The following is a 16433-nucleotide window of genomic DNA, read 5'->3' as shown; positions in this document are numbered from 1 at the left end:
TGATAATTCTCAAAATACTTCAAAGCTTTTCATTATTATTATGTTTGTTATGGAGATCCCTCATCAGTGATCTTCGATGTTACTATCGTAATTGTTTTGTGGTGCCATGAACCACACCCGTATGAGACTGTGAACTTAATTGATAAATATTGTATGTGTTCTGATTGCTCCACTGACCATTTCCTGTCTCACTCCCTCTCCTTGGGTCTCAATTAGGGTGATTAACAACCCTCCAGCGGCTTCTAAATGTTAAAATGCAAGGAGGACTCTCACATCTCACTTTAAGTCAAAGCCAGAAAGGGTTAAGCTCAGTGAGGAAGGAATGTGCAAGAGGCCTGGCTAGCTTTTGGTCTATCTCAGTACAAGTTAACCAAGTTGTGAATGCAAAGGAAAATAACTTGAAAAAATTGAAAGTGCTACTTCAGTGAAGACATGAATGATAAGAAAGCAAAACTGCCTTATATCTGATATGAGGAAAGTTTGAGTGGTCTGGATAGAAGATCAAACCAGCTACAACATTCGCCAAAGCCAAATCCATAGCAAAACAGTAACTGTCTTCAGTTCTGTGAAGACTAGGAGAGGTGACGAAGCTGCAGAAGAAAAGTGTGAAGCTAACAGAGGATGGGCCATACGGTTTCAGGAAAGAAGCCGTCTGCATAACATAAAAGTGCAAGATGCAGCAGGAAGTGCTGATGTAGAAGCTGCAGCAAGTTCTCCAGAAGATCTAGCTGAGATCACTGTTGAAGGTGAATACACTAAACAACAGATTTTCAATGTAGACAGAACAGCCTTATATTGGGAGAAGATATCATCTCAGACTTTCACAGCTAGAGAGAGAAGTCAGTGCCTGGCTTCAAAGCTTCAGGGGACAGGCTGACTTTCTACTTAGGGGCTAAGCCAGTGCTCATTTACCATTCTGAAAATCCCAGGGCCCTTAAGCATTGTGGTAAATCTACTCTGTGCTCTAGAAATGGAACACAAAGCTGGGTGACAGCACATCTGTTTACACCAAGGTTTACTCAAGATTTTAGGCCCACTGTTGAGACCTACTTCTCAGAAAAAAGATTCCTTTCAAAATATTACTGCTCATTGATGGCACATCTAGTCACCCGAGAGCTCTGATGGAGCTGTACAAGGAGGTGAATGTTGTTTTCATGCCTGCTAACACAACATCCATTCTGTAGCCCATGGATCAAGGAGTAATTCTGACTTTCAAGTCTTATTATTTGAGAAATAATACATTTTGTAAGGCTGTAGTTGCCATACATTCCTCTGATGGATCTGGGCAAAGTAAATTGAAAACCTTCTAGAAAGGATTCACCATTCTAGATACCATGAAGAACATTCATGATTCATGAGAGGAGGTCAGAATATCTGCATTAATAGGAGTTTGAGAGAAGTGATTATAACGCTCCTGGATGATTCTGAAGGGCTCAAGATTTCAATGGAGGAAGTCACTGCATATGTGGTGGAAATAACAAGAGAACGAGAATTAGAAGTGGAGCCTGCATATGTGATTGAATTGCTGAAATCTCATGATAAAACTTGAATGGATAAGGAGTTGCTTTTTAGGAATGAGCAAATAAAGTGGTTTCTTGAGATGGAATCTACTCCTGGTGAAGATGCAGTGAACATTGTTAAAATGACAACAAAGGTTTTAGTTTGTTCCATAAACTTAATTGATAAAACAGTGGCAGGGTTTGAAGGGATTGACTCCAATTTTGAAAGAAGTTCTGCTGTGAGTAAAATGCTATTAAACAGTGTATTAGTCAGGGTTCTCTTAGAAGGACAGGATTTTATTAAACATTAACTTATGATCACAAGGTCCCACAATAGGCTGTCTGCAAGCTAAGGAGCAAGGAGAGCCAGTCCAAGTCCCAAAACTGAAGAACTTGGAGTCCGATGTTTGAGGGCAGGAAGCATCCAGCATGGGAGAAAGATGTAAGCTGGGAAGCTAGGCCTGTCTCTCCTTTTCATGTTTTTCTGCCTGCTTTATATTCACTAGAAGCTGATTAGATTGTGCCCACCAGATGAAGGGTGGATTTGTCTTCCCCAGCCCACTGACTCAAATGTTAATCTCTTTCGGCAACACCCACAGAGACACACCCAGGATTAATACTTTGTATCCCTCAATTTAATCAAGTTGACACTTAATATTAACCATCACAAACAGCATTGCGTGCTACAGAGAAATCCTTCATGAAAGGAAAAGTCCATCAGTGTGGCATACTTCATTGGTATCTTCATTTAAGAAAATGCCACAGTCACTCCAGCCTTCAGCAGCCATCACCTTGATCTATCAGTAACCATCCACACGAAGGCAAGGCCCTCCACCAGCAAAAAAGGTTATGACTTGCTGAAGTCTCAGATAACCATTAGTGTTTTTTTAGCGATAAAGCATTTTTTAATTAAGGCATGCACATTTTTTAGACAATGCTATTGCATACTTAATAGACTACAGTATAGTGTAATCATAACTTTTATATGCACTGGGAAGCCAAAAAATTTGTATCGCTTGCTTTATTGTGGTTGTCTGGAACCAAAAAATCAATATATCTCCGAGGTATGCCTGTATGTTTATTTCAAGACTAAAATAAAGAAACTTCCTGTAAGGAGTTTTCTTGCCCACAATTAAGTCATCTTCACAATGTCCTTTCATTTTGGACTGCTTTCAAAATATTGTTTTTAGCATTAGAACCACACCAACTTAAAGCTTGGATATATTTCTGCAACTACAGGGATAATGGGAACTTTGTGCTTTCAGTGGTTTTCTCCAAGGATGCCTTTGTCCTGGAGTCAGATAAGAGAGTTGCAGGCTGGCTGTCAGATACTGGAAATCTTACAGATGGTAGCAAGAAAAGTGATATGGGAGGAGGAAGTTGAATTGTCATGAAGCATCAAGAGAGCACTTTGGGAATGATGGAGGGTGTGAGAGTCAGCTGGGATGAGGAGTGTATCAGTCCAGCTGGCTGCACGAAGATCAGGGTACATGAGGAGGGGTCAGCCTGGGGAGAATTCAGCTGGACCTGGATTTGAAACTAGATGAGAAGCTGGGGGTAGTTGGAGGGAATTTGGTTTTTTGAACAGATGATTTTTTGAACAGTGAAGGTAGCATCATGTGAGACGGTTTGCTCGCTTGCTCATTGATGCTGTTGCCTCTGTGGGTATAGTGCTCTGAATTCTAGCTCTTGAGTTGAAGGCTATGTATTTTAGCTCACTAATCCCAGCCAGTCCCTTGGAACTTGTTCCTCTTACTCCGTGTTTACTTGTACCTACCCACACAGTTACACTCTGTTGGTGGCTGCTAACTGGCACTAAATAACTTTAAATAAAACTGTATCCCCTCTGATAATTTTGAACTCTGAAGTGTATTCTCCATGATTCCTCAGATGCCAAATTTAAATGTATATCTCAGTATTTCTCTGCAGAGTCCGAAACAAATGCTTTTTATATTACTGTTTCTTGGCAGGTTTCAAAAAGCTACCAGATTGCAGGCGTTTATCATGGTCCTATAACTCCTGTCTCTAAATCTGCATCCCTGCCCGCTCTCCCCCTCCGCCCCTCCCCCACCATGGTTATTTCTATGGACTTTGTGGCAACTTTGCGCAACAGAACTGCTACCTTAAAAAGCTATGGATAAAATATGGCTCCAGGTCACATGAAGTGTAAAGGCTTATGCCCATGACTGGAACATAAGGTCAACAAGATGATTCCAAACTGGAGCACTTTCCAAGGGTTGTTTGGGGGGTAAAAACACCATGTTTACACAAAGAGAAAGCTATTCACAGCTTTCCTTTCGGGAAAAAAAAAGCATTATCAGCTTTTTGTGGCATATTTATTCTATGGCTTATCAGTTGACTAGCTTTTAATGTTCCCTTCCTTATGCCTTTTTTTAAAAATCCTTTATCCAAAAGGATAAGGAGATGTTTACTTTGAACTTGCCAGAGGTAGCCCAGATTCAAGAAGGCTTTATGAACCTTAATTATCAATAGTGGACAGAAGGGTCTTTGTTTAACCAGGAATAATAGGATTTCTATGATTTTCCTCATCAACTTTCTAAGCTAATAAGTTTTGTTGCTGCTAGCATTTGTTTAGTAGTTCAGCATAGAAAAATGACGTCTTGAGCATCTTAACATTTAGAGAGGAAGTTGAATATGAAATTTGTTTTCTGGAATATAAGTCTCACTAGATTGAGTTGCTTGGCAGGATGGCAAATCTGCCCCTCCCAGCGCTGAGAGGGATGAGAAGGAGCAGAGAGTGGAAAGCCTGTTTTCTGCGTGCCCTGGGAAGGCCCAGAGAGGTGGACACAATGGCCACATGTGGGGATGCAGAATTGAGGCTGGGAGAGGATAAATGATGTGTGAAGGGCATCCTGCAAGATAGTTGTGGAATAAGAATTCAAATGCAGGTCTCCCTGTTTTCAAACGCAGGCTCTTTAAACTGTTCTACATTCTCTCCATAAAAACTGAAAGATGCTTCACCAAATAGCCCTTTAGAGGTGCTAGGTTTTCACTGGGCTACTGTACATCATGAAGAGAGAATTTACTATTTTTCCCATTTAAAAGCATGCAGTATTTACTAAGTAATGCCAAATCTTATATTCTGCTTTCTTATGTTCTAGATTTTCTACCCTAGCAAGGATGGTACGAAGATTCCAATGTTCATTGTGCATAAAAAAGGCATAAAATTGGATGGCTCTCATCCCGCTTTCTTATATGGCTATGGCGGCTTCAACATATCCATCACACCCAACTACAGGTGAGCTCGGAACGCACTCAGAGTGCCAGTATTTTGTCTTTTCCATAGAGTGGAAACAAACCAGAGTGCGCTACTAAATCAACTTTCTAAAATACATTACTGGCCAGGCGTGGTGGTTCACACCTATAATCCCAGCACTTTGGGAGGCTGAGGCAGGTAGATCACCTGAGGTCAGGAGTTCAAGACCAGCCTGGCCAACATGGTGAAACCCCGTATCTACTAAAAATACCAAAAATATTAGCTGGACGTGGTAGCGGATGCCTGTAATCCCAGCTACTCGGGAGGCTAAGGCAGGAGAATAATCACTTGAACCCAGGAGGCAGAGGTTGCAGTGAGCCAAGATCACGCCAATGCGCTCCAGCCTAGGCAACAAGAACGAAACTCCATCTCAAATTACAGTCTTACAAAATTCTTGCTGCTTGTTTTCATAGATGGGCAGGATTATGTGTTAACTATCTGAAATGTTGACCAGGAATTGAAGGATCATTTCAAGCTGATCTTGAAAAACAACCAAAAATGTCCTCAGTGTAATAGGTTGTTTGGGAACTGGATGGGGAGGCTATGGCTGCATGACTACAGAAGATTAGTATTAGTCGAGGTCTTAAAGGAAGCTCCTTTCTTCAGTGTTTGTCATTTGCTGCCACCGCACTACCTTCAGTGTTCTCTTCAGAGGGAATGATTTCTTAGCTGATGATATTTTTCACCAGCAGAGTCTTAAAATGGACTGTCTTAACGTTCAGCCATAAATGTTTTCTGTATACTCTGTTACATCATCTATTTTAGACTGTTGTGTGCTGTTTCTGTGATTATTTCCCAGATAACTACATTCAGGGAGAAAATTCTACATTTATATGTTTGCTATTGTTGGTATAAATATCTTCTCTGTTATTTGCAAACTTGATTTTAATATCCCATTGCTAGTATAAAGTGGAATTTGCTTTGAGCACTTTTAATAAAAACGAGGAGTTTCCCACCAGCAAGACTAGCTTTGAGCCAGCTTCTAAATAGAACCCCATATGAAATCTGATTCACAGATTCATCCAGGATCTTTTCTGTTTGGGAAGAGATTCATGGACTGGTGACTACCAGGACATAAATTCAGAATAGATTCAACCATCTGTCCTGAAGTCGAATACAAGAACACTGGTACTTTGTTTTGAGCACTCAATATCTGTAGCAGCTCATTATTTTAGATTTAATGAAGTACGAAATATGATGCCTGCCGTCAAGTGATTTATAATGAAATTGTGGACCTTGAATCAGGCTGAAGAGTTTGCATTTATCCTTTTGTTAGCAAGGAGCTGATGGGAGGTTTTTGTGTAAAATCACGATGTAGAACAGTATTTTCGAAAGATATATGTGGCATCATCATATGAGTAAATGCAGGGAAACTAGTTAGAAAAGTGTCATAACCGTTGCTGTTCATTCATTCTATATTGACAGCGCCATATACCAGGCAACATTCCAGACATGGGGACTTCCCATCTCTTTCCAAAGTTTCCCAGGCAATGAGATTTGTTATGATTGTAATAACAAATATGTAATATTAACACATTGATATCTATATGTTAATATTACATACCATATTATTCTTTGTGATTATTAGTCTAAGAATGCAAGCCTCAGGTAGAGCAACCTTGCCCCTTGAAAAAATAAAAAAGCAAGACGATAAATGTTGGGGTTTATTATATTAACCTAATCCTTATATCACTCAAAGTATTAAAATGCAGGCTTCAGTTTTAACTCACAGTGATGCTTGAGTGTGGGGCAGTGAACACGTGTTTCATCAGTGACAATGAGTCACCTCGAGCCCCATTCCCTTGGTCCCAGCAGGTGGGCCAGGATCAAGACAACACTGATTCCCGAGTGGATCTACTGTAGCTAAAACCACTTGCCTTTGTTCATTTGGGCAACAAGCATTTATTAAGCCTGCCCTGTTGGGATTCAAGAGATGAGTCCCGGGGCCATTTTCATCCCAGAACCCAGTGCATTTAATAGTAGTCTCAGGAGAGACCATCAGAGATGCATGAAAGTCTTGAAGAGAGGACCAAGTGATCAAACATCAATTTGGCTAATAAGGTGTGGTTGGATGGTCTGATACATCTACCCTAATTCATCTGACTTTTCCTGTTCATCCTCAATATTCAGGAAATTAGCATTCAAACCATTGAGAGCCTTCAGTTTATAGAAGCCCATGGTTTCCCCAGTTACTAAAAGAGTGACACAGTTCTCAGAAATAGTTCTCAAAGCACAGTTAATTTTAATTAACAGCATGTCACTCAGTACTTTTAGGGTCACAGTGGAAAGAGAAGGGGGAAACAAAATCCAAATTTTCCAAAGGACTTAATGCTCTTTCCTAGAGGGTTTGTGCTGTAGTTTCTTCTGCTTATCTCGAGAAAATATCCTCTGGCCCTGAGAACTCTATTCCTGATCTCCTTTACCTCTTGCACACCCCATGTTGGCTAATTTACCATAGAAATTTCTCTAGAACTGGAAAACATGTTTTAAAATCCATATTCCAGAAAAAGCTTTTCTTTTTTCCAACTTTAAACAGTTTGGAGAAAGTTACTCAAAAAATGATAAAAGGGACCATTATCAGGTCCTCCTGTGAGCCCAGCACCATTCATGCCTGGGCTGGCAGTGTTTTGTTTTTTTCTCTGTTTATATTATGAATTGTGTAGTGAAATATTTATCAATGTAGAAAAATAAGACACTGAATGCTCGTGAAAACATATTAGCTTTGCCTGAGCGCAGTGGTTCACGCCTGTAATCCCAGCACTTTGGGAGGCCAAAGTGGGCGGATCACTTCAGGTCAGGAATTCAAGACCAGCCTGACCAACTTGGCAAAACCCCATCTCTACTAAAAATATAAAAATTAGCAAGGCATGGTGGCACACACCTGTAATTCCAGCTACTCAGGAGGCTGAGGCAGGAGGATCACTTGAGCCCAGAAGGTGGAGGTTGCAGTGAGCCATGATTGTGTCACTGCACTCCAGCCTGGGTGACAGAGTGAGACTCTGTCTCAAAAAATATGTATACATCTTAGCTTTGCAGTTAAGTATTAACAGGAAGTTATGTGTTTTTCACTTTAATCGAACAATAAAAGAAATGTCAAGCTCCTATTTAGACGATATTACTCAGAGTGGTGTTGGGCATACACTTTTTTGAGATGGAGAGAGAGAGCATGGTCTTCACTAGGCAGTTAATGGAAGGTTAACTGTTTTTACTGCTTCTCAGTGTTTCCAGGCTTATTTTTGTGAGACACATGGGTGGTATCCTGGCAGTGGCCAACATCAGAGGAGGTGGCGAATATGGAGAGACGTGGCATAAAGGTGAGGTGTTTTCTCTACAGAAACACAAGTCTGACATAAAGCTAAGGTTGTGCTGATCCTTCCTGTTTGAATGAGCTGAAGGGGTTAGGAGCAGGAAAGCTTTTTGGCTAGACGAATGAAAAACAAGGATATTATCAGACACAGGCACCACTCCCCCCTTAAAAACAACTCACTTTTCACATTTTATTTTCCTTTGTAATAATAAATAGATGAAGTACATATTTTTCAGAAGCATTCCTTGTTATTTTGGGGTTTTTTAACAACTCATCGGTTGTGTTTTTAATTATCACTGTCAGGAGTGAATCTTGGAGAGCTTTTTGGTATTTATTCTGTCTCTTGTTAGCCTTGTTTTTATAGGTTAGCATTAGTTGACTGTCTTGAAACAGAAGTCAAGGCAGGTCATTTTCTCTTAAGAGAAAGGAGCAATCTTGGAGCTTTCTGTTCCCAGTGTGGGCATCCTCCTGCTGGTTTTCTCAGATCTTCCCGGCATTGCTGAGGAATCTCATCCTCCTAGCATTGCTGCTGTGACTCTATCATGCATTAGTTTTAGACACAAAAACAGTCATTTTTCTAGTTTTATTCCATCTCCATTCTCTGGCCTCCTGAAGTATGTATTCTAGCCGATTGACTAATACCCAACTTTATACCCCAAATGGTCACAATTTTTTTGAATGATCGTCTGTATTTTAAAGCTGCATCTCTTCCATTTCTTTCTATGTGGAGCACCCCTCACCCAGGCTTTTGTGTATCTGAAATTGAATTCATAGACTAACCAGTGGTCTGAAGAGGTTCTTCACTTGTCTTGGTCCTGTGTCTTTGGGGGAGAGAGGACGTGGGAAAGCACCTTCACCTTCACCAGCTCTGTGCTTCCCCCAGTCTTGTCAGCCATCATTTGTAATAAGGCCTACCAGGACACCAGGGTGGCCCCCAGTGCTTGGGGTTGGTCAGCAGCTCCAGGTGAGAGGGGTCTCCTCAGCATCAGAGACCACCCTTAAGATATCTGTACCTCTCTTTTGTTTCCTATGCCATCCCAAACCAGAGGCCTGAGGCTCTGGATTTTTTTGCATCAAATCAAATCAGCGAACATGAGGGTAAACCTGTTGTAAAGAGATTTCCGTAAGTACCTGTTAGGTACCATATACAGGAAAGGCTTAGAAATGACCCCTGGGCATCCAGCATGCACCCCAGGGGCTGACAGCAGACTCCTCAAGTGCACCTTAGTGAAAGTGAGTGCCCCTGGCCGGCCATCTGGTCCACCGTTGCCAGGTGTCATCCCCAGAAACTACTGATTGTGACTGTCTTTGAAACTGCAAAGAATTCATTGCATAATTTTGAGCTGATATTAGAGTTTACACTAAAATCATACTGTGAAACTGATATTAAAAGATGAGTGATAAGAGGATAAAATTTCTGTATACCATATGTTTGATCCCAAATATGTGTGCTAATTCTGAACCCCTTGACTCACCTGATTTCCTATTTAAATTGTATGTAGTTTATGCACCATACCCCCTACTCATGGTCCCCTGATCCTGGGATCCTCTCCTGAAAGAACTGGATTATTTTCCGGAAAACCCCTCTGGTCATCAGATGCCACCATGCTCTGAGAGGGAAGAGTAATTTTGCTCCTAGTCTGCTCTCTCATTTTTTATTAGTTAGAACCAAGTTATTTTCCAGTCTTGGGATTAGGCAGGTTCGAGATTGACTAAGGCTAACAGTAGACTAAGTTTAGACTGATTTATAAACTTCCTCAAAATTTAGGCCATGATGAAAGGACCAGAAATAGACCTTTTCCAGTTATAGCCTAGGATATGATACACTGGTAAATCTAAATTCCATTCTGTTGACTTCAAAATTTAATGCTCTTTTTAAAATATAGTCATATACCCAAAATATTGTTATTCCTAGTAACTAAGTAATCCTAGCTGTTCTAAATTCACTGGTAATTTCTTACTGAAATCTTAATAACATTTGTTTTCATATGAAAAACATTTCAGTAGCACTGCTTTATCTTTAATTAAATTTCAGCAGAAGTGGTTAATCTCAGATATCTAATTAGATCTGTGTCTGCTCTTTGTTCATTTCAAAGGCCGTTATTTCAGACATCTGTTCCTTTGAGGACATGCTTTTGACTTTTGGCCTTTACTTATAGATATTTCATGGCCCTGTAAATGTTTCTCCAAGTAATTTGTTTGGTTTAATACACTGGAATGATTTGCAGATGATAAAGCCCAGATTCTCTGGGGAAACATTGAAGATCTTTCATTCTGGAATTGAGAAACCATAATGTGATGCTCTGCCGCATCACTACCTCACCACCCGATTCCTTTTGTTCTTTCCATTAATAACCGAGGGCAAGACTGGGGAATTTCTTTCTCCCCATCACCGACCGTGTCAGACTCCTGCAGAGGTGGGGCAGGAAGCGTGCCTCTGCAGAACACTTCCACCTCCGTCTTCGCGGGAGGGGGAGGCACGAGCACTCCCACGGCCAGCTCCGGCTCGGGTGCCGGGTGCAACCTAGAGGACTAAACACTGCTGCAGGTCTTGCTTTATATTTGTAAGTTCAGCTTCCCAAAATACAGGTTCCTTGTGATGCCATGCTTCTATCCTTTCATTATCATACTTCTCTCATAACCAACCATCTGTTCCCTTTGGGGCATTTCCCGTTTAAGTTCTAGAGGCTTTTAGAAAAATACAGATCCACCATATGGATTAGCATTGTGGTATTGATGATATATTTCCACAGTGCATAACAGAACTTAAATTAAGGCTTTTTTTTTAAAATGCAGTGTTAACCCATGGTTTTTAAGTTAATCAGCATTTGAAACTGTGCTCTATCATTTGAATTCCCATTAGATTAAACTTATTTTTATGTTTTGTTAATTAACTATCTTCCACTTTGGCACACTACAGGTGGTATCTTGGCCAACAAACAAAACTGCTTTGATGACTTTCAGTGTGCTGCTGAGTATCTGATCAAGGAAGGTTACACATCTCCCAAGAGGCTGACTATTAATGGAGGTTCAAATGGAGGCCTTTTAGTGGGTGAGTACTGGATTTTATTCATTTTACTTACTAGTTAGCCCTCTTGGGGTTTTCAGATACACCATCTGTAGGCAGTTCTTGATTTACTTTGTGGATAGGACCACAAAGTGGTATAAGGAGAGCAAAACCCATTTGTACCATTTGTATTTGGGCATCTGATAAATGACATACGAAGAGACCCTATTTTGCCTTGAGCAGGTCCTGAGAGCTTGAACAAATCCCTTAATCTCCCTCATCACTGTGAAAGCAAGTGGGGATGGGAGGAAGGGATACAGGGTTTCCAGAAAGTCCTCAAGCTTTTCAAGATACACTTTGGGGAGTAAAGCTCCATTACTGATGAGAATCCCCACCCCCTCTGACAGATATCAGAGGGGGTAGGGAGCTTTGGGGCTATTGGGCAGGTGATTTCTGATGGTTTCCTCCTGTGCTCTGAGGATAAATGCAACCAGGGCTCTGGAAGCATGTAAGTATTGCCTTGCTTTGTTTATGTAGATGTTTAATGATAGACTGCCTCCCTTTTCTTTCTACTTTGGGCTTTTAGCTGCTTGTGCAAATCAGAGACCTGACCTCTTTGGTTGTGTTATTGCCCAAGTTGGAGTAATGGACATGCTGAAGTTTCATAAATATACCATCGGCCATGCTTGGACCACTGATTATGGGTGCTCGGACAGCAAACAACACTTTGAATGGCTTGTCAAGTAAGGTTTTATTGATGTATATATGTTGTAAATGGTTTGATATAAAGTTGAACACAGTCACAACAGGATTAGTGCTTGAGCTCTGTCACTGTCAGTGTCTTGCATTTGCATATAATCTACTGGAGAAGAGATGGGACTACATACTTGTCTTTCTTGATTTAATATGGTCTTGAACAAAAGCAACAAACTACAAAAATGTGGTAGGGCAGAATTCTACAGATGGCCTCCCAAGATTCCTACCCTGGTTATTCAAACACTTACCTAGATACTGCTTGCTGTGAGGGAGCAGGATATTCATCTGCTGCTCTTTGGATTATCTGAGGGGTCCCAAATCACATAACCCTTAAAGGCTGAGCACATTCTCTGGCTGGAGTCAAGGATGCAGCAGAAAGGGAGGTCAGAGAAATTGGAAGCTTGTAAAGGATTCAGCCTGCCATTGCTGGTTTTGACAGTGGAGGAAGGGGGACCTCTAGAACCTGAGAGCAACCCCCAACCAACAGCCATCAAGGAAACGGGACCTAAGTCCCACAGCCGCACAAAACTGAATTCTGCCAACATCCCAAGACTGCAAGTAGGTTTTTTCCAGAGTTTCCCCGTGAGAGTCCAACCAGCCAACACCTTGACTTTGACCTTGGAAGACCCAGAGCAGAGAACCCAGCTGAGCCAATCCAGACTGCTGACTTACAGAACTGTGAGATAAGAAGTCTGTGATGTTTCAAGCTGCTAAAATTTGTGGTAATTTGTTACTGTAGCAATCAAAAGGTATTATTATACTTTATATCAATATATGGGATTTCCTTTTCTAAATTAAGTAAAGAATATATGCTCCTGAAATGGCAGGTCAAGAGTAGGGGAAGGGGGTGTTGAGTATGGTGGCTCATACCTGTGATCCCAGCACTTTGGGAGGCCAAGGTAGATGACTTGAGCTTAGGAGTTCAAGACCAGTCCTTCATGGGCAATGTGGTGAAACACTGTCTCTACAAATAATTAGCTGGGCATGGTGATGCGTGCTTGTAGTCCCAGCTACTTGCGAGGCTGAAATGGAAGGATGGCTTGAGCCTGGGGGACAGTGAGCCAAGATCACACCACTGCATTCCAAGACCCTGTCTCAAAAAAAAAAGGAATATATTCATGTACAATTAAACTCCTTTTATGCTCAATATAGCTACATATGTTTGAAACTGCAAGTTGCATTATTGAAATCTTACACAACTTCCGTTGTATCCTGCAACCACTATGAGTGAGTAAACAGACAATGAAACTTCTTTTTGGCCCTTCATTCCCCATATGTAAGAGTTTTATTTTTAATCAGCAGTGTTTAGGAGTGGCTCTCAGACTGGCACAAGAAACCTGTTCCTCCTGTTAGTAAACTACAAATTTTGATGAAAATAATTTTAGTTTCTAAAGTTTTGTTTTTTTGAGACAGAGTCTTGCTCTGTCACCCAGGCTGGAGTGCAATGGTACCATGTCGGCTCACTGCAACATCCGCCTCCTGGGTTCAAGCAATTCTCGTGCTTCAGCCACCTGAGTAGCTGGGACGACAGGTGTGTGCCACCGTACACGGCCAAGTTTCTTAAGTTTGTTCTTTCATTTTGTTTGCTTTTTATGGCTAGCCTCTCCAGTTTGAAATATACTTAAAATGACTGAATTTTTTTAACTGGATACTTTAAGGGGAAACAAAGTTCACTATGAAAGTTACTACTTTTCAGTGCATGCAGGCCTCATTGACACACATTGGTAGAAGCTATATATTTGAAGAAGGAATATCTAACTTAGAGAAAATTTGCACGTAGGGAAACAAGTCCTATTTAAACTCATTTGAAAATACTGAGTTAATTGAAGGCAAAAGAATATTAGATGACACCTAATACTTTCAAAATTAATTTAAAAACAAAAAAAGTTCTCAATATTTTTCTCCATGATGTTCCTTCTTCAGTTTTCAAACCTTGCTCTCACAGGGCTACGTTTCACCTGCTGCTGGTAAAATGAGCGTGGAACTCAGCCCACACTAGCTAGGAAGGGTCCTACAGGGAGCTCCTCAAGCCCAGCACACCTCCCCGCCCCCGGGGCTGTGCCTCATGGAGCACCTTCCAGAATTAGTAAAAGGTGTTTCCCCAAAAAAGAGCTAGAGCTCCAAGTTTGAATGGCTGGGTGATAAATAAAGCCTAATGTATTTTTTCCTACAGATAATGTATAAATATTGCATGTGAATCTCCAAGGGGGAGATTATTATTATTAACAGGCAGGGTTTTCCAAACTTGTTTCTTTTTAGAACTAACCCATATTTGGAAGAGTGGGGCTGGTCAAAAAACACTCTTAAATGAGATCAGAAAACAGATCTCCATCTTATCTGTTGGGAAACTGAGCCTAAGAATGTTTTGGCCTCAAGTTGGTTAACTGAGCAGAATTTTTACTGTTTTCACTATTTACCTACCCTTCAAAATAAAACTCTCTACTAAAACAGTTGATTTTATTCATTAATGTTAAATACATTGAAAAACATAACACCCCTATTAGGAGAATGTAAAGAAAAAATATCCAGATATTTCCACTATTATCAGTCACTGTTAAAACCAACATTACTTTTATACTTAACACCCTTTTTGTTAACTTACCCAGGAAACTTGCCTTGTACTTCAGAAGGTGCCCTCCTCCTCTGGCAGAGGCTGTTGCTTTCTGCCAGACTGAGAGCCAGCAGGAGGCTCAGCAGCCCATCCAGGTTTCTCAGTTTACAAAGAAACTAGGCCCGGAGAGGACATGTGCTCTTCCTAAGATTGCAAAACTGAGCCTGGAATACAGGCTTTATAGATGTTATTAAAGGGGCAGCAAGCTATTGTATACTATGGATTTCAAGTTTCTCAACAAAACAAAGGCTTGGACTTTTTTTGAACCACTGAGTGTGGTTATAATGACAATTATTACTCCACTTTGTAGCAGTAAAAAAAGCCTAGAGAATATGAAACTACTCACCTTAAGAGACAGTAAGCGTGCCTGTGATTTGGGTTGTTTGTTTCAACAGACCTGTGGGCTCCCTTCTTACAGTCTTTCAAAGTTGGAGCCACATAAATGACACAGCTCCCCAGTTTCCAGGAGCCCTTGCCAGTCATGGCCTAAATGGTAATGCAAGCACAGTCTGTGGTGGTCACTCACATACTAGTTAACTGCAGTCCTCACTGCTAATTAACTACCTAGGTCCCTGTGCCATAAAACTCTACTTTTGCTCTCCAGCCTCACAAAGGTGTTTTTGCCTTCCAGATACTCTCCATTGCATAACGTGAAGTTACCAGAAGCAGATGACATCCAGTACCCGTCCATGCTGCTCCTCACTGCTGACCATGATGACCGCGTGGTCCCGCTTCACTCCCTGAAGTTCATTGCCACCCTTCAGTACATCGTGGGCCGCAGCAGGAAGCAAAGCAACCCCCTGCTTATCCACGTGGACACCAAGGCGGGCCACGGGGCGGGGAAGCCCACAGCCAAAGTGATAGAGGAAGTCTCAGACATGTTTGCGTTCATAGCGCGGTGCCTGAACATCGACTGGATTCCATAAACAGTTTTGTGCTTCCTCCTGACAGCGACAGAAAACCTCAAGGGCTTTCCCACATTGAAACCGAGAAACCACTGGGCATAATGCTTCCCCACGTGAACATTATTCCTGCACTCACAGACTACAGTTGAACAGAACTGCCGTGGGAATTTTATCTTTTTTAGGCTTCTCCTTTTTAGCAAGCCCTTGGCGTTTCTTTTTCCACCCTGTCTAGGCACATGTGGTTTTTGTTTTTTTTTTTGGTTTTGGTTTTTTTAAAAAAGGCATGTTTGGATAAATAGCTAAATGGCAACAAACACATTGTGAATATTAGATTGCTAAATTAAGGATCATAGTCGGGCATACTTATCTATATCCATAACCTCTATATCTTTAAATAAATGTGAGAACTGTTCTCATGGAGAAGACTTCTTTGCAACAATAATAAATGTTATTTAAGAATGACAGGTTTTTACTTCCGGTTTCTTCATATTGAGGGGCAACTCCAGAAGTGAAGTTTTCTGTGAGAATAAAGCATTTCACCTTTCTGCAACAAGTTAGTTTTCAAGCAGTTAAGTCATAGAATGTTTGTTAGCTTTGAAAATAAGTTGTTCATCCATTCCATCTCCCCTGTTAGAGGTGATGAAGCTGTCAGAGGGGGTTCACTGTCATAAACACTAACCAACCACTTAGTTGGGTAAAAATCTGATCTGGGGCTCTTTTGGTTTGGATGCCTCCTTTCAAAAATCACTGGGCTGGAAAATTCAGATTATTCACCTATTTGTGTATTGATTTGTTTACAAAGTATTCCTAGAAATCAGAGTTCCTTGGATCCAAGGATCCTTGGTTCCAAGAGATCACATGAGTAAATTATCCAAACAGATACATATATCCAAGTATATCTTACAGTCAGAAATTTCAGCATTTCCCAAGCTGTTTCTCCCACATAGATCACTCCTGGAAATAGAAATAGTCATACTTACTGGAAAAAAAAAAAAAAGTTTTGGTTTGCCCACCCCTCCACCCCACCCCCGAGATTTTTAAGATACACTATTCCTTAAACTTTCATCCATA

At 41.0% G+C, this 16433-nt stretch overlaps 1 protein-coding gene across 1 annotated transcript in view; it reads left to right on the top strand.

The window, feature by feature from the left end:
• The window catches only part of PREP (prolyl endopeptidase), a 121714-nt gene extending 105890 nt beyond the window's left edge, over positions 1 to 15824 (top strand). The window contains exons 11-15 of the mRNA XM_024248748.3: positions 4622 to 4758; positions 7996 to 8090; positions 11004 to 11135; positions 11677 to 11833; positions 15089 to 15824. Of these exons, the coding sequence (XP_024104516.1) occupies positions 4622 to 4758; positions 7996 to 8090; positions 11004 to 11135; positions 11677 to 11833; positions 15089 to 15383 (816 nt within the window). The 3' untranslated portion in view covers positions 15384 to 15824. The remainder of the gene's footprint in view (positions 1 to 4621; positions 4759 to 7995; positions 8091 to 11003; positions 11136 to 11676; positions 11834 to 15088) is intronic.
• Positions 15825 to 16433: the final 609 nt, after the last annotated feature.

The sequence above is a fragment of the Pongo abelii genome, chromosome 5 (genome assembly GCF_028885655.2).
Source record: "Pongo abelii isolate AG06213 chromosome 5, NHGRI_mPonAbe1-v2.0_pri, whole genome shotgun sequence".
NCBI lineage: Eukaryota > Metazoa > Chordata > Mammalia > Primates > Hominidae > Pongo > Pongo abelii.
The sequence above is the reverse complement of the archived record's forward strand: the minus strand, read 5'-3'. Positions and strand labels throughout refer to the sequence as shown.